Below are 26,045 nucleotides of genomic sequence, written 5' to 3' on the forward strand. Positions count from 1 at the left end.
CCCACCCATTTATAGAGAAAGCCTGTGAGTCCTGCTATCCCCGCCCATTTATAGAAAGCCTGTGAGTCCTGCTATCCCCACCCATTTATAGAGAAAGCCTGAGAGTCCTGCTTCCCCCACCCACACACAATGATTGACCGCTCTACATGTATATAAACTCATACAGGAAAAGTAGCCAGTGTGTGGGCGGGGATAGCAGGACTCACAGGCTTTCACTATGTGGGCGGGGAAAGTAGGACACACAGGCTTTGTGTCCTGGCAGAAGTTATATAGCTTTTTGCATGAAAATACTGAATCAAATCATAGAAAACTAGATATCCCCGAGCTCAGCGTCTTCCCCTCTATATTATACTAGATCAGATAGGAGCCCAGACAGATCCACTTTAAAGCAAACAAAATGTTTTCACTCAAGCAAACAAAATGATTACATAAAAACTCATCCAGTTATGCAAAATTCTCTTTATTTACATAAAATACAGTCTCTCTATAAGATGTTGGATACATTGAAGTACAGTAATCATATTACTGCTAGAAATCAGTCAAATGATACGGAAACCATATAAAGTTTTAAAAGCAAATGCTAAAACTTCAGCCATTGGGGCCTATTTAATAACATGGCAATGATATGCTGCAACGTATAGCAAACTTTTGGCTATAGAGTGACTTATGAGTTGGTAAGGTCTATAGCCCATTATCTGCTTGCCACATTATATTAAACAAGCCTTGTTGGTCAGGAGGAGGTCTCTGCTCGCCAAGTCAAACTTTAAAGGGGCTGTACGAGACTTGGAAAAAAAAAAAAGTCTCTTTTGTTAAAAACAGCGCCACATTTGTCCATGGACTGTGTCTGGTACTGCAATCACAGGCCATAGACAAGAGCGGTGCTGTTCTAGAAAAAAAATAAAAATAAAAGATATTTGTTTTTTAAATCTCAAAACAACTCCTTTAAATAACGGCGAATCTAGCAAATATAGTCAGTCGAATAATTATTATGGCCATTTAGGTGAAAAAAACCTCTACCTGCAGCTGTCCCCTCCTGTCACATTGTGAGATTATAGAAGACGATAACATACTTGAACCACAGGGGCTTCTAGGCCTTGGGCACATATAGGATTTTTGACCACTGTGTTGTATTACAGATATAGCAAATGGGCCGCTATTCCCACAATGGGGCAGATTTACTAGAATGTGTAAGAAAAAAAATAAAAAATAATAATTTTACTGCATTTCACGTTAGAATTTTCTTTTAAAGAAAAGGTTTCGCAAAAAGGGGCTTGGCTTAAAATGCGCCCAAGATCAGGCACAAAATTCTGTCTCAAATTAAGCCAAAATCAAAGTTGATAGAAGAATAGTGTCTAGCAAGATGCACCAAATTTATCATACAGGATGCACCACTGTGATTTATTTGGTGCATCTACTGACTGCCCGGTCTAAATTTACACTCTCTAAACTTACAATTTAGTAAATCTGGCCCACTGTGTTTTAAATCTGTCACATGCCAATGGCTGAGCAAGTAAACTTAGTTATTCCAATGGAACGAAGGCCACACGTGCCGCTTATTGCTGAAGGGGTCTTGACAGGTCCTCTTCGTTCAGAGGCAGTTCTTAGACTCCTCAACCACATCTAAATGAAGAACCCCTTTAATTTTGACTTCTTGTTCAACTCCCTCAAATGTGTTGTATCCTTTGATGGTGCCTGCACTGTCACTCCTCCCATGGTGGTCGGACCAGACTTTTTCCGTCACAAATCAGACTTCTCGCCTTAGCGACAAAGTGCAGTGACCATTTCCCAAATTCTATATGACTTTTTGGAAGGTACAGACTATGGGTTGAACTTTGGCACTAGAGTGATCGTTCTCTTCCTTCTGGAGAAGAGATTTTTTTGCTAGGGTAACTGACCAACCTAGACAGGCCCATTTAGCATCCTGAACTATCAATTTCATGTGATTGTCAAAAACCAACCAAGCATAAAAGTTGTCATAGGTCTTCTAAAACCAGGCCAGATCTTAAAGGGATTGGACAAATTCTGTTGAAATGCCCTAATAGAGCATGCTAGCCTCAATCAGAACCCCCTATTTTGGCAATAACTTGGCTTTCGTCTCATTTGGACCGCCGAGATACGGCAGCGGCTTGTAAAATTAGGATAGCAGCTGATCCCTGGGATCCCCAATGATCGTCCCATCAGTATGAAAAAGGGTCGTCCAGATCCATAAACCCAATCTCTAGGGCCATTCTGGTCTTGGATTCCCACCTCTATCTAGTATTTAATCCCAAACCGGATCATACTGCAGATACATTTTGACTCATGATCTATGGCGTTTGCATTTTATCAAACCTCCTTTTCTTATTTTTAACTTTTTTACTGAGATATAAAAACGAAACCATAAAATAATTTTCTATATCGCCACCAATCTTGATATCAGATTATGAAGAGATTAGAAAGGACACTTCAGTTTACAAGGGTCAAGGTGATCGCCTTCTGTGAATATTGCACTTAACCTTTGTTCACTAACAACATTGCATACAAAATATCACAGCTTGGAGCCATCATGAGTACACGGATGAATGAAGGTAAGAGGATCTGGAGTAAACATCTCATACATTGAAAAGAAAGAAAAAAAACATACAAATATATATCGATCAAGTACGACAGACACCCACCGCTCTTGTACAGGAAGAGGTAGGGGGCGCTGTAAATATGTGCAAAACTATTTTTTTTTCTTTTTGGTCAGCTTTTCCTTACCCAACACCCTTTTATCGTATGAGGCAGCTACATAGTTACATAGGCAAACACCCCGCTGCAAGGCTGTAAAACATTATTTTTTTCATTGAGAGGGTGCTTTAATACTAGGACTTTAAAAAGTGCTGTTGGCACCATGGAGGACACTATTGCCTGGGCAGTGGTTCATAGGAACATGCTGGCACAGCAGTTTTCTAAAATTCTTATTGCTTATTGTCGAAACTATGGGGCAAGTCCTGGAGACCCTGGTTGGTTCATACTAGAGAGACTCCTGGATATGTTTTATACTCACCCCAACAAGCGAAGGAACAGCAATGGATTTGTAATGAGCCGTATCTGCTATGCTGTCACCACTTGGCTCTTATAATCACTGATGTATTAAAGAGGTTGTCCGCGTTTTAGAATACAATCCGATTTTGTGAAAAATGTCCCTCAAAATATGCTGATCACAGGCTGTCCTGCCGCTGGGACCCCCAGTGATCAACTACAATCTGCAAGGGAACCCAGCAACAAGTGTTCAATTCCACTGCAGTGCCCCCACAGGGGAAATGAAGCATTGCATAGTGCCAATTGAAGGTGTAATCAACAGGATCCTTCTATTAGCTCAGGACTCCCTAATAGGGTATTTGCAAATAGGTTTTCTAAGCCGGACAATCCCTTTAATGTTAGTTACCTACATAAATGGGCTTTTTAAGCAATGTCACGAAAGTGCATCACTGGTTTGGAGGTATCGAGACAGATTTATTAGCGAGTTGCTTTATCTGTAAATCCTTAATATATACTCTCCTTAGCATAATTTCTCCTGAAGCAGTCTGGAGCTGGCTTGACAATAGCAGCTGCAGGGAAACCCAAGTCCCTGCAATTGCAATCACTCAATGGCGCCCTACTCTATGGTGGTCTATAGCTAGTAGCCTGTAGGAAAGGAAAACTATACACCATCAGTGGTCTCTGACTTTTTCAGACTCTAGCTGCACTGCCAGTGTAAAGTATATCAGACAGAATTTGCAATTATTTAATATCAGATTCTAGGAACCTCAAAGGTGCCATTTAGAGCCGTGTCCCCCCAACCTACGGCTTTACAGCTGTTGCAAAAGAACAACTCCCAGCATGCACTGTCAGCTGGCAAGACACAGGTTAGGTAACACTCATTTAGAGTAAACCCGTCGCTACGTAAGAATATATTCTGTGAGCTGGACCAATTCAAGAGAATGCCGCCTGACTTTAATATGAAGCAGCGATGTTGGCATCACTGAAACACATTAAGTGCCTCAATGATGCTCCGTGCCAGTCGATTGGCAGGATGCCAACCGTATCCTTGTGATAGCATACATCCTCATGAATATTGAATGGCACACATAAGATTCTTACACTGTGTGAATCGGACATGTTCACTTTAAAGCATAAAAGCCAAGTGCACACCAATTTATAATGCTTCACATTAACACCAAATATGCCAACAACCTTATAAAACGCTATATAATTATATTCACAAAATATTATCACGTGTGCCATGACTATGTTACCGGAGTACAAACAGTTGTTTTCTGCATTCCCTTACAACACAGCGTCTGGCTCCACGGGGCAGGAAGTCTGGTGTGCGCTGGAAAATTCCTTCCCCTATTATATCCTATTTCAGATTTTTAAACTACATAACACTTTGGGGCGACTAACGTGGCACATTATGTGGCACCCACTAGGTAGGCAATCACTGGCTGCAAAGAAAGAATGCAACTTGAAAATAACGCAACTCTTGTTAGATTTGGATGTGAGCGGTCAGTGGTGGGCAATATCAATTCTTTCAGGGATCAAACTAGAGAATACTGGTCATGAAACAAGACCATTGACGGTCGATGCCTTGGTCAAACAAGAAACGGTCAATCATGGCTTGGTCAGGAATAGACATCAGTTGTGTACTGGTCAGGAAATAGACGTCCATACCGGACAGCCATACTTAGGTCAGGCAGGGGGCTAAAAATAAAGTATGGGTCAGAAAAGACATGCCTTGGTCAGAAACCAGTATTCATTGCGTATAGGTCAGGCAAGAGACCACTGGTTATGCCTAGGAAGTTAGAAAAAAAAGACCATTGACAGTCATGCCGGAGTTAGGCAAGGGGGTTACAGCTATGCATTGGGGACGGTCAGTCATACCTCAGTCAGGCACGAGAGTCCGTTTTGTTTGCGTCAGGCAGAAGACCACTGGTCATGCCTTATCGGCTAGAAATTCGACCATTGAAGATCAATCGTGGGTTATTTACGTATGGGTCAGACAAGAGACGGAGTCATGAATTCATCAGGAAGGTGAATTAGTTGTACATGGGACAGGCAAGACACCCCTGATCGTGTCTAAGTAAAGGGACCATTAATGGTCATACTTGGGTTGGGCAAGGTGAAGAACGTCATGTTTGGTGGTCAGACATTTCTGACAGTCATACCTTGATGAGGAAAGAGCATTAGTTAAGGATCGGTCAAGTAAAAGACCACTGGTCATGACTGGGTCAGAAAAGAGACCATGTCTGGGTTACTAAAAATATTATTGATGGTCATGCCTAGGTGAGGTAATAGTCATAGAAGGTCAGGAAGGAGAATCAGGAAAGAGACCACTGGTCATACATGGGTCAGACCAGAGACCAACGTCTCAAAATTCAGACAGAAAGTCACCAGTTGGTCAAAAGGGAGACCATCATGCGTAATGGCCACCAGATTGTTTAGGCCGCACCATGATTAAGACTACACATAGCCCATGATTAACCTACAGCTAGCTGGAACGGATACTACACCAGCCAATACCAGATAGCTTTTTAGTTGAAGACCGACCCTCTATATAGAGTAACCATTTTGCGTTCAACATAATCAGGTTAGTACAGCCAAATTATCATGGTCATAGGGCTTCTACGAGGGTCACGTCCACCCACCCATTGCCCACCACTGGCTCAAACACCTTCAATTAGTTCAGTCTATTCTGAATACACTGCTGTGTCATAAAAAAAGAAAAGAAAAATCCACCCTAAACGGCTAAGAGAGTCTCTCGGATAGACAAAGTGTTAAAAAGTACTCTCTACAGTATTCAAAAGCCAAATATATAGCAGAGCTTTGCACGTCAGTAGGATGCTGCAAAATATTCCACAAGGGATAAGGATATCTTTCACATTATTATTTTTTTTCTTAGCCGGCAGCTACTATCCACATTCAGTAAAAATTATTTTTGGCAGAGTCGGTGAATTATAACTACCAAGTCTGATCTGAGATCACATGGATGCAGAAGCTGCTGAGCTATAAAGTAATACCGGTATGTACAGATCTACAACTTGCATTTATGGCACAGATTCTGCTTTTTAACCAAGTTGATGGCAAAATACTGGTTAAAAAGTTTATATCTTCTATGATTTAGACAGTACAGCTTATTTTCCTGTTTTTTTTCAAACATTTTTTTCTAGGTTTTCCATTTTTTCCCCCTCTCTCATATAAAACAAAAGTACTACACGTAAATGGAACAAGGCAAACCAGAATTGGTTATACATATATAAATGTATGTCTGTACATAGGAAAAAAAAAAAATCCCAAAAATCTGAATCCTGTGCCTAAATAAAACTTTCTAAGAAAGCAGTGTGGATTAGTTACTGCTGAAAAGTATAAAAAAAAACAAAAAAAAAAAAACCCAAAAACATCATAGTAGTGCCATTTTGCTAACATTAGTAAAGATAGAGCATTGTAGAAAAAAAACCAAAAACAAACACAGGTCATTCATTGCACATTACTGCCACATTTTGGCCAGCATGGACACTAGAAATGCATATATGTTTGATGCTACATGATAGGCGGTCGCTGTTGTTGTACTGAAAGGTGAAGTCGAATTGCACGTCAATGATCACATGCAAGACCTCAGGTCAGGTGACGGGTTATAGCGCGCAGGACATACAGAAGTTCCGCCTGCATACGGGCCTCCATGAGGAGCAGGTTAACGTGGACCTGAAAAAACACAGAGGAGCAGACATTAGGAGACGGTTGCAAGGTTAACAGTGATATAACAAATCAATATAGGCATACGATACAGCATATGCATTTATTATGATGTACAATGGGAGCTATATAAATTGTGTACAGACAGCTCCCCCTAGTGGTGGCTGCAGGCAGGTAGAATTTTATTATTTAAAGTGGTTTTTCCGGGACTGTATAAGCCTTAGGATAGGCCATCAATATCTGATCGGTGGAGGTCCAACGCTCAGCACCCCTGCCAATCAGCTGCGTGCAATTCCGTACATTTGGTTATGGCAGTGCCTGGTACTGCAGCACATTCCCATTAATTTTAATGATACTGAGTTGCTGTGCGCTGCCATACCAGGCACAGTCACAACCAAATAGACAGCGCTGTTCATGGGTAAACAAAGAAGGGGACACAGAACTCCAGCTGTGGCGCTCCACCCCTTCACGCGGAGCCCTACCGATCAGAGGTTGATGGCCTATCCTAAGGCTATTACAGTCCGATCTCTGGCAGCCCTTTGGAAATGAATGGAACAATGGCCGAGCATGCGCAGTAGCAGGGCACTGGCGGCAGTCATTCCCAGGATCGGTGAGGATCCCAGTGGTCGGGCCCCCACCGATCAGACATTTATCACCGATCCTATGGAAAGTTGATTCATTGTGATTATGAGAAAAACCTTTTAACCATCATTTAGTTGTGTCCTCTATAAAGATATTTTATAAAACAGAATATTGGACCTCCAGAATAATATCTGGTCTAAATTGGGGAAAAATTATGAAAACGGTTTATCAGCAAAACTATCTTTGGTGCCCATTCCAACCAATCACAGCTTTAATTTTTCAAGAGCACTATAAGAAATGAAAGCTGCGCTGTGATTGGTTGATATAGGCAACAAAGATAGTTTTGCGGTTAGAAAGTTTTCATGAATCTCCCACAAAATGCAGATCATGCTCTGTACACTTAAGGAGGCCATATACATTAGATCAATGTCGGCCAAACCTGCCGATTTTGGCGGGATCGGTTGACCATCTAATGTGTATGTGCCTCCAGCCATTCCCCCGATGGTAGGTGTTGGGGGACATGAGGATCAGGCAGTTGGATTTCAACATGCTGATCATTTTGTTCTCAGGGGAGATAAGCCGCCACCAGAGACCACAGACCGACAAATTTGTTATCACTTACTCCAGAATTTGGCGTAAACTATGGTACAAATCTACGGATACTGATAGCAGTCAGAATTTAAATTTCTGGCACACGGACAGAGGCGTGCGCCTTTTAACAAATATGGTGCATTGTACACTTCATAAGTTATGAAATGCCAATCTTAATAAATTCACCCCTTTGGGTTTCAATTCCTCACCATGTTTAAGATCTCTGCTTGTTGTTCGTGAACAGGAACATCTTGCTTACATCAAGTGGTGGAAAACCTGGACAGACCTAAGACTTCTAACCGCTGAGGGTTTGCTACAATCGTCTAGACAATCCTCCGTGCGCTAAATAAATCAGCAGACAAAAAAAGTCTGTCCTGTCCTGAACATTTGCTACAATGTATCGGTGCCGGTAACATGTTAGACTGGAGTCCATGCTGTTTACCTCAGAGAACTGCCTAGACTAGTTACAATTACTCCTGGAATTTTCCTTAACCTTTGGGTGTAAAACAAAACAATTCCCACTTACTGACAGCAAGCAGAGGTCTTGAAAAACAATATATATATATTTTTTAAAACTGTATATTAAAACCAAAAAAAACACAGACGTCTTCATTATACAAGTATAACATCCTGAATTGTATTTTGTCTAGCATCAGAGACGAGGAAGGCCTCAGCTTCAAGCAAACCTACCTTTTCAGAGTGCTTGAACTGGCGCCAGTACCCGTCATACATGCGTTTGGTGGCTCGTTCAGGGTAACAGGTCACAGTTTTAATGTAAACCTTAAGGCTTCTCTCGAGTAACTGATTAACTTCCCCGTAATCATAGTCATCGTACCTGGGGAAAATCAGGTCAGATAGAAAATTAATGACTTTGCTAATTTCTTGAGTGTACAAGTTCTGTATATAGCAGCTCTAGACAACTTTATTAATCATTACACGGCATCTACCTGCACAAGACACCCGCTCCCCTAATCCGGTGCCTGGGAAACGGCATTTAATGCAGATCTGTTCATTACACAGTTTCCACTGATGACAACCAGCGGCGTACGGAGGTTCCTTGGTCCCACCAGAAGAAATGATTCGGAGGTCCCACATATGCACAGGGCAATTCATCAGGAAGATCTAATAGGTTATTTGTAAATCATCCCGTAAGAAATAGACCCCGGTGACAGGTGGTTGGCTTCAACGTCCCCTCCAAAGGGGGTTATATTTTACTGGGCCTTTGGGACCCATTATTGTGTCAGAGACTGGGCCCAACAGAGGATCCTCTGGTTCTCTAGTAGTCCAGTCCGACCCTTATGATAACTTTCCTTCCACTGCTGTGGAAAATTGCTCTCATTAAGAACACAAAGTTAATATCAGACCTCTTAAAGGGGGTGAGATAGGTGTATGAGGCCTTGTTTTTTTGGAGAATAAATTGTAGTTTTATTTAGACCTCATATTGGGGTAAAACTATACACAATACACACAAACAAGGCTTTATATGCATCTCCACGTCCCTGGTCTCTAGATGGGGGGAGAAGTAAATCTTTTTCTGGGGACTATTAGTCTCCTGGCACTATTTGGACCATTAACTTCCATTTATTGCAGCAGCCGTAAAGCACACACACCCTGCTGCACTGGAAGAAAGTGTGTGTCTCCAACACGGCCGCCCCCAGAGAAGTTTTTCGTTTAAATATCTACATTTAAGAAAGAAAGAATGTAAACATTATTTCTCTTTTACAGACCGAAATCTAATTAAAGGGGTTATGCGGGGACCAAAAATTATTAGTAGTGTAGTCACTGCAGTATGTGAGTATACTCTCTAATAAACATTCCGCTACAAAGTCGTGCAGATTTAGAGATTTTAATAGCGGTGGCGGGGTACCGGTAGCCTAGTTGCAGTCTTCTTTGATGACGATACGACTCTTCATCAGGTTACCAACCCCGCTGTACTCTATGTATAAGCAGTAGTTCATCGATTACATAGAGTACAGCGGGCCCGGTCACATGATGAAAAGTCGTATCGTCATCAAAGAAGACTGTGCAACTATTCTACCGGTACCCCGCCACCGCCATGAATATCTCAGAATCAGCGTGACGGGGGACAGGAATGTAGATTAGCAGGTGTATCACATACTGAAGTGACTACACTGCTAATAATTTTTGGTCCCCACATCACCCCTTTAATGAAACTTAAATGACATACACGAGACATTCCTGTTAACAGGATTTTAAACAAAATTTCAATTGGATCTGCAACATAAAAAAGCATAAAAAAAAAAAAAAAAAGCAGGAACTACAAACCTGATTCCAAACATACAGTGAACATAGTTAAACAAGGCTCTTCTCAACATGGTGGTGTCTACGTCCTCATGAGTGGCCATGGTGTTGTAGGTGAGATTATAGACCATGCGAAACTTGTCGTCTAGTAGATGGCCAATGTCCGAGTAAAGTCTGTTCACCAGTGAGAAACCGTGATCCTCCCAGGAGTAGTCCTGTGCCGCATAGACAATGAAATAAGAACACACACAAATAAGTCGTGGACTTTATAAAAAAACTTTTTGCTTTGAATTGAACTACAATGGTCCGCTACTATGGGGCGTAAACCGGGAATGAAAAACCTGTGTAGTCAGACCTTAAAGTCACGTGATACCCCCTTCCAGCTCCACCCTATTCTACTGTTTGTAACTTAGGAAGAATGAGCGGAGTAACACATGGCTGCAGGATAAAACTACAGTCTTTGTTTGTAGTCCGTAACCATAGAGACACATAGCACTGCATAGGAGTTGCATACACAAAACGGTAGGATATATTTAATAAGAGCAATTTGCAAAGTTGCTCCATTTTTTTTATTCTAAAATCATTGTAGGAATTAAAAAAACGGTTGTTGCATCTATATACCTTTAAAAAGGGACACAAACACGTAAGTGACATCTAGTATATTATTTTTTCATGTGTATCCCTATAAAAGTATTTGAGGGGGTGGGGTTATCTAAGAGGTGTGGTGATGTCACAGTAATGGGGCGGATTTATCTGGGAAGGACCGATTGTATCAATGCGCATCTCAAGTTCTAGACCGCATTGACTGTAAAGTATCTCTCTCCTGCTGTGAAGAGAGGGGTGAAGACCATCTCCACTAAGTAAACAAAAAATGATACAACACAAAAATTTTTTTACTTCAATTCTCTTGTTTTTTTAATTTTTTATGTAATTAAAAAAAAATTCAAATTCTGGAATTATAAAGTGACCCTCATAAGGTGACCCTAGTCTAATGCTGTCGTGTGTAGGCAGGATCCCCAATAAAATTCCAACAAAGCCTAGGAAAATATTTATTGGCCTTGACAGAAAAAGCTAAACAACTTCATTGGCCTATTCTTCAGAATATCTATAACCTCCATAGTATCGTGTGATGGATCTGTGAATTTTTAACTAGGGAAACCAGATGAGCGCATGAACTTTGCTTTGCTTGGAGCAGGACTCGTCTGCACTGTACTTTATTGCCATGTCTATTGCTGTGGAGTGTTGATTCTGGCTTAGTAAATGTCCTTATAGTCAAACTGGCTGTTATGTAGTCTTGTCCTATGGCAGACTGGATACAGGTGGGTGCTACCACAAGCTCCGTGCAAACTGTCTGGTCGTATTTCTTCCTTAATCTGTATAGTGGTCAAAGATCAATCTTTATGACACAAAGCTCCAAAATCCCTACATAGACATGCAATTAAAGCGTAACATTCTAACTGCCTGTAGCAACCACTAGAGGGAGCTTAGGTTACGGTGTTATTATTCAATGTATCAACAGTATGCAGTAAGCTCCCTCTAGTGGTGGCTGCAGGCAGTCAGAATTGTAGCCGAGACCACTATACAGATATATTAGGAAATTAATCAGCACAGAATTTTTAACTCATTTCGATAAAAAAATAAAACGAAATTATGGACAATCAATTTAAAGTTGGTCGTAGATATAAAATGTAATTTTGTCGATCCAACAGAGAAATGAACAGTCAGTCCAATGGTATATACAAACAAAATAATAATATTCAACTAAGGCTCTATTCGCAAGACAGGATCTTGTCGGCCGATAAAAACTGCCATTTTGGTCCGTTCAGTTTACGTTCCGAGCCGTGTTTCCGTTTGTAACGGCCAATTTTGACCCGTTTTGCATCAGTTTTTTTTCCCCAGTCTGCTTTAAAAACAGATGAATTTCATTTGTCAATATTTTTTGCCACACACATCCCTCTGTAGATAATGCCACACACATCCCTCTGTAGATAATGCCACACACATCCCTCTGTAGATAATGCCACACACATCCCTCTGTAGATAATGCCACACACATCCCTCTGTAGATAATGCCACACAGCACCCGGTAAATATTGCCACAGAGCCCCCCTCTAGGTAGTGTCACAGAGCCCCCCGCTAGGTAGTGCCACAGAGCCCCCCGCTAGGTAGTGCCACAGAGCCCCCCGCTAGGTAGTGCCACAGAGCCCCCCGCTAGGTAGTGCCACAGAGCCCCCCGCTAGGTAGTGCCACAGAGCCCCCGCTAGGTAGTGCCACAGAGCCCTCTAGGTAGTGCCACAGAGCCCCCCTCTAGGTAGTGCCACAGAGCCCCCTCTAGGTAGTGCCACAGAGCCCCCTCTAGGTAGTGCCACAGAGCCCCCTCTAGGTAGTGCCACAGAGCCCCCCTCTAGGTAGTGCCACAGAGCCCCCCTCTAGGTAGTGCCACAGAGCCCCCCTCTAGGTAGTGCCACAGAGCCCCCCTCTAGGTAGTGCCACAGAGCCCCCCTCTAGGTAGTGCCACAGAGCCCCCCTCTAGGTAGTGCCACAGAGCCCCCTTGTACATAGCACCCTGGTAGATGCCCCACCCTTGTAGATGGGACCCCCCTCCCTCCCTGTAGATAGCACCACTGTAGGGGACCGCTCCAGAAGTCCCTGACTTTACTGTCCATATATGGCCAGTGATGTCATGGACTTCTCCTGGAGCGGTCCCCTGCTTCTGAAGCGGAATCCCCGGCCACAGTGGCCCATCGGCCGGTGATTCTGCTCCAGGAGAAGTCCCTGACTTCACTGTCCATATATGGACCGTGACATCAGGCACTTCTCCTGGAGCAGAATTCCCGGCCACAGCTTCGGCAACGCTGTGGCCAGAGATTAGGGATTCCGCTCCCACAGGGAGCAAAAAAATCTTCTACTCCTCACATGCACTTCGCTCTGTGAGGAGGAGGAGAAAAGAGTGAACGGCAGAAAGCACGGCCCTCACTCGGATCACATCCAAGTGGCATCCGTGCTTTACTTGGCCCCATAGACTTCTATGGGAGCCGTGTGAATAGCCCCATTTGGGGTCTATTGTTCCTACTGCGGCCGTGTGACGGTTGAGAATCCCTGTCGTGTGAATAGGGCCTTAGTCAATGAGTCTGATTATTTTTATACCTGTAGTGCCCCCTTCAGGAGAACCGATAACAATAACATTCTGTCCATAGTCCAGAACTGTGCGCTATACTATGAATAGCTTCAGCTTAGATATATATTCCACTAGAACAGCTTATTTTATAAGACACTTTATTGAAGGTTGCTGTTAATGTATTGAACTTTTGTCAAAACTTTTGCTCAGTTAAATATAGATGGAAAAATTGTGTTGTAACGTTCAAATCTATAGGTTGGAATATTAATTATGAACATTATGGCACAGACTGCAAACAAAGCCTCTAATACAGGGGTCAGCAACCTTCGTCATTCCAGCTGTTGCGAAACTACAATTGCCAGGATGCCCGCCTTTGGCTGGAATAAGGCGGCTTTTGGCTGTCAGGGCATGTTGGGAGTTGAAGCTACGCAACACCTGGAGTAACAAAGATTGTTGATCCCTGCCCTAACATAAAGACCTAGATCTTCTGTGCTTTTTAATCTGAATAGGTCTAAAATTATGCGCTGATTAATTTCTTCTTTTAACGGTTGGAGCCTAATTTTTCTGATACAGTGCTCCAAATCCATAACAATTTGCCACCACTAGGTGGAGCTGGTGAGTTTACTGCATACTGTTTATACATTAAACTCAGTGAGCTCCTAGTCTTCCCCTAGTGGTGGCAGAATTTTATAATTTAACTATGTCTATGCAAGAGATTTGTGGATCTGCATCAGAAAAATGGAGCTCCAACCACTATAAAAATAGCTGAAAAAAATAAAAGCACAGAATTTAAGACCTAAAAGCACTTTAAAATTGTGAGGTCACACTTAAAATTAGCAGTCAATGTAGACTGCAAGGGTTAATGTATGTATAGATAATGCATGCGTACATGTGCTCGGAATGTAGGCAGATGTTCTTCTCCTCGTCTTGCAAAATCTTTATATCCAAATCCAGGGTCTTCTATATAACGGGAGGCATTTGCCATTGAAACCACATCGTCATCAAAAGCTGATGAGAAAAAGTTACAAAAAAAAAGTTTTTATACAAAATAAGGTTTAGCAAATGTCAGCAATTTTACTTTTCTGCTGCAGAATATTTCCCCGCACTGTAGAATTGAGGTCAGATTTCACAAAACATAGAAAACCCAGTAGACACATGCTCATATAACAACTAGTGCAATATGTGTGAACGCGGGTCGGATAGGGTCAAATTGACACGTGACAGATTTCACTGACAGCAAGCAGAGATCTTTAAGTGGCAGAACTTACATAATTCAATAAATCAGCTTTTTTCACATACAGCTGGAAAACACCCTTAAAGGGGTATTCCCATCCGCATCTATGTCTAGAACCCCCCGACTCGAGTCCTACCTTGTCCCCAGCTCCCTGGACACTGTCTGACAAGGTTTCCATAATTCTCATAGAAGTGAATGGGAGTTATGGAAATAGTGTAGAAAAGTGAGCTGTTTCCATAGCTCCCGACCACCTTGTCAAACAAGAGCTGGACAAGGTAGGACGTGGGTCAGGGGGTCCCGTTCGAGAGATAGGTGTGGGTTCCAGAGGTGGGACCCGCATCTATCGGACATTTATAGCACATCTTGTGGATAAGTCATATATGTCCAAGTTGGGAAAACCACTTTTAGTTTAATTCCAGATCATTCATAGGTGTGAATCTCCAGATCCATGAGATATGTGGTCCCCCTTCTTAAAGAGTATGTCGGCGTTTGAACTCCATTTTACATATTGAATTTTTTTAACATAAAAAGTTAAGTAACTTATTAAATACATTACTTAAGTTATACTAATCCTGAGTTACATCCTGTATTATACTCCAGAGCTGCATTCACAATTCTGCAGGTGAAGTCACTGTATACATACATTACTTATCTTATACTGATCCTGAGTCACCGCCTGTATTATACTCCAAAACTGCATCAACAATTTGTCGGCTTCAGAGCTGAAATGTCCCAACATCTCTGCACAGAGATGAAACTTGATGTGCATTCTGGGGAGCGTAGTATTTACACCTGACACTGTTCAGCAATCTGATGCACAAAAAGCTAACTGTCCCCTACATTATAGGAGCTCAGCTGGGGTGTGTGTCAACAAGCTTGCCGACTGTTTCCATTAAAAACCAGCAGAATTATGAATGCAGCTCTGGATCAGACTAACTCAGGATCAGTACAAGATAAGTAATGCAATGTGGTTACAAAGTCTCACCTTTTTATGCAGAGTATATTTATATGCGATTGGTAAAGTGGTGCTCATAGGTGGACAAATCCTTTATGGCGTTGGGTGCACTGATCAATTACATGTCACTGAAAGGTCAGCTTTATGGACTGGTGTCTAGGTAGGTGACGTGCGATTGAAGCTGATGTGAATGTGGTGTTTGCAGTAGCCGGGCAATTCCCTAGAGTTCTAACAACGTGTTACTAAGCAAATAACGTTCCTTTATCTATAGAGAGCGTCCTTTATTCCTGAAGGGGCAGGTGGCTACATTGTGTAACTAACTTCCATGGAGTTAATTACCTCCTGGCTGACTGCATCTGACCTTGGTGGCGATGCTCAGACAGCTCCTCCGAACCGTGCAGAACATAGCGCCATATGGCCTCCGCTAGCTGCTAACAATCACGAGGGATGCGTCATGCCCTCTGCTTCATTAACCAATCAAAACACTATTCTGCAGCGGTTCGCTAGAAGGAAGAATATAAGGTCTATTAAATGAAAAACTTCATCTATCCTTGAAATCACCACTAAATATATGTCAAGTTACGTAAAATTATATTAAGTTATACCTGTAACCTGGGTGACAGCCAATATGGGCACGGTTACAGCGACTGTCCTGGTAGTCACCCATTTTTCTTAGAATGTAAAGACTCCCAAGTTAAAGGGACTGCCTGCTCCTTGTTACAAGGGCACCCTGAAACGCAGCTGTTCCCAGGTGGTCCTAATGCCAAGACCCCTAACAATATAATCCGTTGGGAAGCGTGGCAATAAGTGTTCAATTCTCCTGCAGAACAACCACTGGGGAAGCATTACATGGTGCCCATTGAAATCCTTGCAATGCATGTGGAGACGATCGTTGTAGCCATAGGGTTTGATTGCCGGAGGTTCCATATAATGGACTTCCCTGTCAACTCATAAGGCACTAATACGGTATTTCAAAATGGGTTTTCTGAACTAGACATCTCCTTTATGCCATAAGATGCCCCCACTGATCCCATAATGCTGCATTCTTATGCAGATGCGCTCTGCAGGGGTCTGTCCCCCATGTTAGAAGGAGGTATCTTTTGGCAGGTGCGTCTCTCTGTATGGTCAGCGGTAGTACTGTGTGAATGCTACGGTTGATCGTGCGTGGTGGGGTCATTGTGATGCCCCCTCCTTGCGCAGGGGAGGGAGCTGCGCCCTTGTGTCAGCCCTGGACTTACGAGTCTGCTACATGTATATATTATAGGGTAACTAAACCTTCAACAAACCTCTGAAATGTCATAGTGTCATGTCAGAAGTTTTGATCAGTGGGGGTGCGAGCACTGAGACCCCGACCGATCGCTAGAATGAAGAGGCAGAAGCGCTCGGATGAGCGATGAGCCGCTTGGTTTGTGATCGGCTTTTCTCGGAAAGCCGATGTAGCGGTGTACGGACTCAATAGAAAGTCTATGGGCCTGTACACTGCTATATCGGCTTTCCGAGAAAAGCAGATCAGAGACGGAGTGGCTCAGCGCTTCTGACTCTTCGTTCTAGCGATTGGTGGGGGTCTCAGTGCTCGGACCCCCACCAATCTAAACCTCTGACACGTCACTATGACATGTCAGAAGTTTGTTGAACGTTCAGTTACCCGTTAAAGGCATTGTGCAGTTTCAGTAAACGAATGTTATTCTTGTATAATAAAAAGTTATACAATTTTCCAATATACTTTCTGTATTAATTCCTCACGGTTTTCAAGATCTCTGCTTGCGGTTATTCATTAGGAACATTCATTGTTTTCGTTCAGTGAATAAAATTCTGTCCATGGTCATGTGATGGACACACAGATGCACGGCTCGGTACAAGACACAGCACTGAGACACCTACTGTAACGAGGCGTGCAGCTGTGTGTGCATCACATGACCATGGACAGAATTTTATCCACTGGAAGTAAACAATGACTGTTCCCACTGAACCTGAAACATCAGTCAACAGTATAAATCTACATCAAAGGTTACATTTTCTTCTCCATTTATGTCTATTCTGCTGGTTATCAGAGAACAGTGGATTGTGGGAGCTCAGAAAAGTTACACAGTTACAGCTCATCCCTGAATTACATGTCTGACAGCGTGACAGTCTGTTTCCAAGGGCAACCAGATGAAGTTTTATTATGGACACGTACATCATAGTCTGGAGGGGGGAGGGAATATGGAACGGACTGATGGGCTGAGCCTGCCCCATACATCGCGGGTGTCAGCCGTATATTACAGCTGACACCTCGCTCTAATGACCAATCTCAGCCATTTGACTGCTTAGATGCCAGTCAATAGCGACCGCGGCATCTAAGCAGTTAGAGGATGGGCCCCGTCTTTCATCCCATCGCCCCCCGTGAGGTGCACGTGGGGTGCAGATAGGCTCTCAGTTGTCACGACAACCTAATTAAGGCACCAGGTCTGCCATGTTGACGTTCCTATTAAGCCCCGCTAGAGGAATGGCTTCATAGGAGACTGCAAGAAGCACAATACACGGCAATACAGAAGTTCAAGTCCCCAAGTAGGACTAAGAAAATAATTAAAGTTTTCAGGAATATAAACTCCGTTTCACAAAACAAGGAGGGGTCCAACTTCTTCTCTGCTTCGTTAGGCCAGGGCTACACCGAGACTTTTTGTATCGCTAATGATTGATTTTCACTCTTGAGTGACAGCTGCAGTCCACAAGATTGCGTGTAACTCCATGTATTCATTTGGACTGCAGCTGTCACTTAAGAGTTAAAATCAAGAAGAAGCGCTACAAATAGTCTAGGTGTAGCCGTGGCCTAAATGTGTAGATCCACTGCCACCGATGAACTTGATATCTGACTGGATCGGACAGGACTTCCCAGTCAGGTTGTTGTCATTACATTACGAGTAATTACAGTGGGAAATCTGTATTGCTGTCCTTGGAGGCAGCCGTCAATGTTCTCTGAGGTGTTGACGTTTCATGTGCATGAAATACGTATCAGCGATGTGATCAGTAAACAGTGCTCGGAGTGAGGGTGTTAGCAGTAACCAGTTCTATCCTGACAAGACGGCGCTGTCAGCCGTGATCTCCGACTCCAGATAATATGACGATGCCAGCTGAAAACGCTGAGGCTTGATATCACGCCCGTGTGCCAGCTTTCTTAAAGTGGGCTTAACCCATGAGGTTATTTTCTCTACGTAATCCATATTGATTAGAATGCAAGTTATTATATGTATAGAGGGGGTCTCTGGGATTACACAAATAGGATTAGGTCAGTGGGAATGCTATAGCGGGTGCCGAGATAGAAGTCAAACAAGGACCCTGGTGCCACATAAGAAGAAACCAGTATTGGAAATTGCACATGGTAGATGGAGGTGCCAGGAGCTTCAAGTTATGCCTCTAGATTAGGTTGTGCCCCCTTTGTTGCGTCGTAATTTAAGGGAAAGGGGAGGACAAGAATCAGTTAAGTATCACAGATGTCGAGGAGGTATTTGACGTCTATGGAGAGTAGATGTGCCTCCACAGAGATGCCTTCGTCCGGCCTACTACGCTACTTTCCACGCAGTACCACCTCGGTGCCCAGCATTTAATTTGCACCAGAATCCATGGTAACCAATGAAATGATGGCGGATCATGTCTGGATTTTGTCACGGAATCTGCGCTTCAATTCAGACAGCATTTACAGCGTGTGAACATGGCCTTGCGTTGCTATGAGAATTTAGGTGCTCGGCAGGTTCCTTGAGACTGTATTCTAAGTGCTATTTACAGACTACAGACTTTTTTTTATATGTTCGGCTGTAGCATGCAAACAGACAGGCAAGAAATTTACTTTCCACTGGCAACCCTGCAGTCAATTTGGTTCACGCCCACAGAAAACGGGAGCAAATCAAACAAAAACATTAGAGATCAGGGAATTAAATATGCCCAAAAAGATACAGATATCACTTCCCCTTGTACCTGTGTCCAGGAAGCCATTTTTAGCGGCTATGGAGCTACTATTTAGTCACAGGGTCACCCAAACGTCATAAAAATGCAGAATCTTTGCTTTCCCTTCCCTCCAAATCTTTTGATGATCAACAATAGCCAGTAATATCTCCATATAAAGTAACGCAAACATGGAATTTCCTTCACAATGTGCAAGTCCCCCAATGATTGAAGAACTTTAACTAGGAGTAATTATATTGTAAGCCCTCATTTTATGCATTGGGGAATACTTTAGAAGATTTTGTCTGTTATTGCTCAATACGAACTGCAGCCGACCTGACGTTACATTTAAAAAAATAAAGTTGTTGAACTAGAAATTCCAGAAATACAAGTTTTCTTTAGTAAATAATAAGCTAAAAATGAAAATCATTACATAAAAACGAGAATAGCAAATAGCGATTTTTCAAGTGTTGACTTTTGCTATGAGCAAATATTCGTTATTACCTACATAAAGTGACAGCCCTGGTATTTTTTACCAAGGGGTACTTAAAAAGATCATATAGTTTTATATAAATACAAGTTGAATAACAGAGTTTATGTTAAGTTCATTTCTTTTTTATTTTACGAGTATGTGAGCTCTCCACAGAAGTTATATGAAAAGGTAAAAACTGAAAGAAGCAGCTCTTCCTCGCCCCCAGCAAGAAGTCACAGCACTCATTTCAAAAAGCAATCAACAGCTGAGTGACAAACACAACGGTGACAAACAGAAACCATTGGCACCGGATCAGTCACCATTAAAATCAATGGTGAGGTAACAGAAACCTATGGTTTCCATTAGGGTTCCGTTCTGACGGAAAAGCTCTCACGGACCGCCAGAACGGAGCCCTGACGCAGATGTGAATGAAGCCTAACCTATGTGCACCAGAGAGTTCATCCCGTCAGATATAACATTTGGGCAGTTGCTCCTGGCACACAGCTGATTTTGTGGGGGGGGGGGGGGGTGCCTTATCTGGCCAGACATTTCCCCTGTACTAGAGAGGAATGGCCGTCCATAGCGGGAGCCATTGTTATAGATCGGCTTTCCGTTCTGGCTCAGAGGGAGGTGCCAAGCGGTGCAACCACCTCTATGACATCCTTATGGCCTATTAGTCCTAATGAAAGATAACCTTTAAAGGAAGACTGGATCTAAAGGCTATGTTACCTCGAATTTGCTGTGCAGATGAATGCAGTCTATTGTTCTCTATTATCAGCAACTTCAGACTGGGGAGTGGCTGACTGCAGTGTTATTCACTGGGATTAGCCTTTACGTTATATTAATATTTAACCATTCATAAAATACATAATCTGAAGTACAATGTCTATGGTGACAGAAGTGTCGCTGCAGAAATCCACGAAGATCTGGGTGGCTTCTGCTGATTCCAAATGATGAAAATCTGTCTTTGGGAGTTATAAATTCTGCAGGAAAGCTGCTGGTTTATTTTGAAGTCAATAGCATTTGCCCCCTGAGCCACCTCCTCTCCTCAATGTCTTAACTGCTTTATTTGACATAATACGTATAATGGTGACTGCTCCTTACATAACTTAATGTATAACCAGTTCAGGGTCAGTCACTAGAGGCTCCATGCTCCACCTCTCAGATCTCTATCTTGCATTATATTCAGTTAAACAGAGGAAACAGCCATTTTGTGAACTGCAACACAGTTTAATGAAAACGCTGCCTAGCATGACGAGCGCTTTAAATCTATGGACACCTTTGACATGGAAAACATGATTTTTATATAGGTTAGTGGTTACATGTAGATAAAAATCCACATGCTGGATGTGAAGTCTATGTCCAGGATGCTGCTGCCTTCACTAGCTCTCATGCATCAGCAGTTTCATCACTGTACTGCTTTCCCCTTCAAATACAGCTCCTGTGTGATCTCCTCTCCCTGTGCATACGCTGACACTAATGCTGCCTGTGTGTGAGATCTCAGATTCTGGCATGAGTGCTCTTCTCCCCTTGCTGCTGGTATCTATAACACTGAGAGAAGAGGGGGGGCAGAGCAAATGACATCAGCCCTGAGCCGACAGCAGCCAAGAGCTGTGTGCCACTTTTCCCACTGAGGTCAATAGAGAGATGGCGCACGGCTATTTTTTAGAATTTCTATATGGAAATAAGCAAACCCGGGTCACGAGATCCTCGTTCTCCTGATAAGGGAGTGTTCCCGGAGGTGGGACCAACACATATCAAGCATTTATAGATTGGAATACCCGTTTAACGCTAGATTTTATTTATGTACAAAAACTATTATGGCTTTTGCCACAAAACCTGCCATTAGGGACAGACCCCCAAATTTCCTAAAGTTCTGAGAGATGTGTAGTCATATATCGATACATACTCCGCTGTATATCACCGGATTACTAGGCAGAATTACCATTCAAAAAGCTGGGTATTCTTTTTAATTTATATTTAAATGAGTTCCCTGTCCATATGCCCTACTAGGATAAAAACTGAGGGGGCCCAAGAGACAATCGTGGCCCCTTCCGTTTGCTGATGGGTGGAGGTCCCGGGGACATCATTTTGTATTTCTGAAAACCCCTTTATATCTATTATCTTGCTGTACTTGCCTCCGGAGACAACTAAAAGACTTTCCTTCTTTTCTTTCTCAAAACGTGTGGCCATCTCCTCCTGGGAGGCTTCTTCCTCCTCTCGTTCTTCTTGAAGTTTCTTCATTCTTTCCATCAAAACTTCTATCTCACTTTCATAGTCAGTATTCTGTGAATGATTCAAAATTATGCGTTTATAGTGCATTCAAAAAATGAAATTACAACCCATTCACAGGAGGTTTGCGATTATGGACCTTTCTTCTAGGTCAGTCATTAGTAAGAATCCATCAGCTTCAACACATGACTCAGGTCACAAACAATGGAGAGGCGGTCATGCAGACTGAGATAAGCAGCCGCCAGTTGCATATGGCGCCGCTGATCTCTGGGAAAAAACAATAGGCCTGAGCAGGTTGATATAAAACCTATATGATTTTCTCTGCCCATCAACAATAAGGGGCCCAACTTCTGCATCCCTACAGTTGTGGGTTTTATAGGGAGACTGAACCTAAACCCTATCTCATCTATGCTAGACAGAGGAGTGTAGTCTATTGTTCCCTGTTATCAATCACATCAGGATTGGATTCGGCTGACTGTGGTGTAGAACGACCGACCATGCAAAAAAAACGTACGGAACCCTTAAGCAAATGAGACACACAAAAACTATTTGCACCGGATGTGTCACCGTTAAAATCAATGGTGATTCAAACAGAAACCTATGGTTTCCGTTCATGGGTTCCCCTGACGAAAAGCTCAGACGAAACCCATGAACGGAGTCCCGACGCAGATGTGAACGAAGCCTTAGAAAGGAATGTGGCGCATCTGACCCCAAGAGATATTGGGGGTTGCTTTTCAGAAACTGATGTGGGTATTTTCTATATACCAATTATATAGGCATTATATACTTACAGCCCAATATACACAGGAGCAAAAACAGCCTCACCTCACATCCTAAATGACATAGAACATATGTAGCCCCATACCATGACCATACGTTTTGACAGAATCAATAGCGCAGTCAACGGAACCCTTGCACAACTGAGACAAACGGGAACCATTAGCATCGGATCCGTCCCCATTGACACCAATGGTTTCCGTTTGTGTCAGTCAGGGCTCCAGCCCGACGGAAAGCTCCGACATTCTATCGGAATGGAGCCCTGGCGCAGATGTGAACGACGCCTAAGTAGTACAGGGACTGGCAGATGGTCAATGGATCCAATAGGTTTTATATCAACCTGATAGGGCCTATTGTTTTCCCAGAGATAAGTGGCGCCATATGCAACTAACAGCTGATTATCTTTATCTCGCTAATTTTTCGTCCCAGCCAAACGTGCTTGTTTATAGGGGGCTGTCGTTTGCATTATCATTTATAGTGATCATAAGGGGGAGTCTGGAGACGGTCACCTATAGGGAGAGTCTCTCAGTTCAGATGATCAAATATGAATAATAATTAGACCGTATGGTTATGATGCCAGCCATGTTTACAGCACGATTGGCAATGATTTACCCACCACACATTCCTTAAAATCTGTAGATGTTAGAGAGATTGGAATAGAAAATCAGATTTGGTTCTCTTCACTGACCTCAGTGCTGTTGCCCATCAGGCCCGTGTTCTCTATACTGTTATCGTTGGCAAGATCACAAACGCAAAGCTTGTTTTTCACCACTAAGTGCAGTCCATTCGAAGTTTCGGGGTCCCTATCTGGATTTATTCCGCTGCCGAACACAAAACTTGCCAACGCGTGGTAATGAGCCAGCAGTACCACGGCATGCACCAGCTCAGCCAGCGACCAGTTGTTCTCTCCTGTTTTCACCAATTTCTAAAAGGGGAGAAATGAGAGCAAAAATACATTTGGAACCTTATATCAGATGAATATCTCTTATAATTAACGGTTCACCTGTGTCAGACATGACCAGATAGGTTATCGGCCTTGTGCAGGTTTCCATTCACTGACAGAAATCACAAGTCTTGATAAAGTTATGTGCCTTTCTAATCTTTAATTCCATAAAACCACTTAGAAGGAGATGTTTGGATTTAGACTAGAAAAACATAGCTGTTGTTTTCCAGATACAGCGCCATCTTTGTCCATGGGATGTTTGTGGTATTGCAGCTCAGCCACATTAAAGCGGATGGGGTTGAGCTGCAATACCAGACACAGCCTATGGACAAGTGTGGCACTGTTCCTGGATAACAGCTGTCATTTTTCTTTCATCTCATATAAACTCTTTAGGATGACCCAACTAAACGCGTTGCCTTGTGATGCCCGTAATGAATAATTTTACGTATGGGCAGTGTGAATGGATTGATAGGGAGGAAGTGCCCATGTATTTATACCCATTATAGTGGTTTACACTTTGGGTAGAACCATCTCTTACTGGGCGCAGCTGGTACCATTACCTGTATGTGATCTTTGGTTATTAACCAAGGTCTGTGTGCGAGGAGCTTGTTGATTTCGTTTAGATTTTTTAGCCTCTGTGGCACATATTGCAACCCGTTCAGCCACTCCGAGGATCCTCCTGTGTTCAGGAACTCATCCACATGCATGTTTATCAAGTACACACATTGGTGCCGGGCGGCTGCCTGGAAAGGGGGGAGAAAAACGACGTGGACGGTTACATATTACACAGATTTCATGATCTAATGTGCAATAGGTACTAAAATATACTGAGCCGATGCGGGACACATTACAGAATACGCAGATTTTGCTGAATTTATTTTTGAATTATGCGGTCCACGACCCCCATAAACTCAATACACAATCAGGTTAGCTGCAGAAGGTGGCGTCAGGTTGTGACTTTGCCTAGACTTACTAGACCAGTCACACCGCATAGGAGACAATGGACACACTAGTGCATGATTACTACTGAAACGTATGGGGATAATAGAAAGTTGTGCTACCACCATCATACAGCTCAAGGGCCCATCTATCCGCAGCCTACACAGAGCGGCCTAGAATATCTTTACCACATCAATAGGCCATTTCCATTGACGCGTATGAGGTTAATATATGTGAATATTATGTATTCTAATGTCAGAATCCATTGATTATACAGCTATGCACAGAGTTCCATTAGGCACTGCCAATATGTCATAGGTCACTGCTACTGGGAGTCCCACAATCTGTGCCAATGCGGCCGACACGTAATATATGGCTGCCGCAACAGAAAAGCTGACCCCGAAAAGTGTGCGGCTAGTACCTAAAACATCTAGACCCCAGAGCTAAAGCATTTGGCAACATCTTAGTACATTTACAGATGGACAATAAACCATTCTCTGTCCCAGGATTTATTATTATATTGCGATAAAAAGCAACAGAAAGTAACAGAACTCTGAACACATGGCGAGGAGTACTTGCCATGATGGCGATGTAGTGCCTGTAATGGTAAGGCAGGGGTCCGTCCATACGTAGCATATAGAACTGTGTGCGGAGGAAGGACTCCAGGTATTGCGGGTGGAGGCTCATGACTCGTGTGATGTTGTCCAGGCGGCCGGAAGTGCTGTACTTCTCCACCAGTCGGTTGACAAGTGTAACCACATCATTGGTTTGGCCAAACTAATTGAGAAAGAACAATAAATTAAGACCCTGGAAAGCAGACACTTCCTTAGATAAACAGAAATACAGATTTATATTTAGAAGATTATTAATATTTTTTTTTTTTTTGGAGACGATTGCTGACATTAAAACACCACGACAATGTTATAGAGTGCAGAAAAGAACAAACACGGCTTCACTTCAACATAGATATATATGGGAATTCCATCTACTTCTCTCCATATATATCCATCTACTTCTCTTCATATATATCCGTCTACTTCTCTCCATATATATCCATCTACTTCTCTCCATATCTATCCATCTACTTCTCTCCATATATATCCATCTACATCTCTCCATATATATCCATCCGCATCTCTCCATATATATCCATCTGCTTCTCTCCATATATATCCATCTGCTTCTCTCCATATATATCCATCTACTTCTCTCCATATCTATCCATCTACATCTCTCCATATATATCCATCTACTTCTCTCCATATATATCCATCTACTTCTCTCCATATATATCCATCTACATCTCTCCATATATATCCATCTACATCT

General features: G+C 42.7%; 1 protein-coding gene across 4 annotated transcripts in view; it reads right to left on the bottom strand.

The window, feature by feature from the left end:
- Nucleotides 1–441: 441 nt before the first annotated feature.
- SESN3 (sestrin 3) overlaps nt 442–26,045 on the bottom strand; it is an 88,389-nt gene continuing 62,785 nt past the window's right edge. For all 4 annotated transcript variants that reach the window (XM_075851498.1, XM_075851496.1, XM_075851497.1 and 1 more), the window contains 8 exons: nt 25,292–25,493; nt 24,338–24,516; nt 23,523–23,759; nt 21,964–22,111; nt 14,136–14,254; nt 10,153–10,343; nt 8,557–8,701; nt 442–6,702 (listed from right to left, as the gene is read on the bottom strand). In XM_075851498.1, coding sequence (XP_075707613.1) covers nt 6,616–6,702; nt 8,557–8,701; nt 10,153–10,343; nt 14,136–14,254; nt 21,964–22,111; nt 23,523–23,759; nt 24,338–24,516; nt 25,292–25,493 — 1,308 coding nt within the window. In that variant the 3' untranslated portion in view covers nt 442–6,615. The remainder of the gene's footprint in view (nt 6,703–8,556; nt 8,702–10,152; nt 10,344–14,135; nt 14,255–21,963; nt 22,112–23,522; nt 23,760–24,337; nt 24,517–25,291; nt 25,494–26,045) is intronic.

The sequence above is a fragment of the Rhinoderma darwinii genome, chromosome 2, assembly GCF_050947455.1.
Source record: "Rhinoderma darwinii isolate aRhiDar2 chromosome 2, aRhiDar2.hap1, whole genome shotgun sequence".
Taxonomy (NCBI): Eukaryota; Metazoa; Chordata; class Amphibia; order Anura; family Rhinodermatidae; genus Rhinoderma; species Rhinoderma darwinii.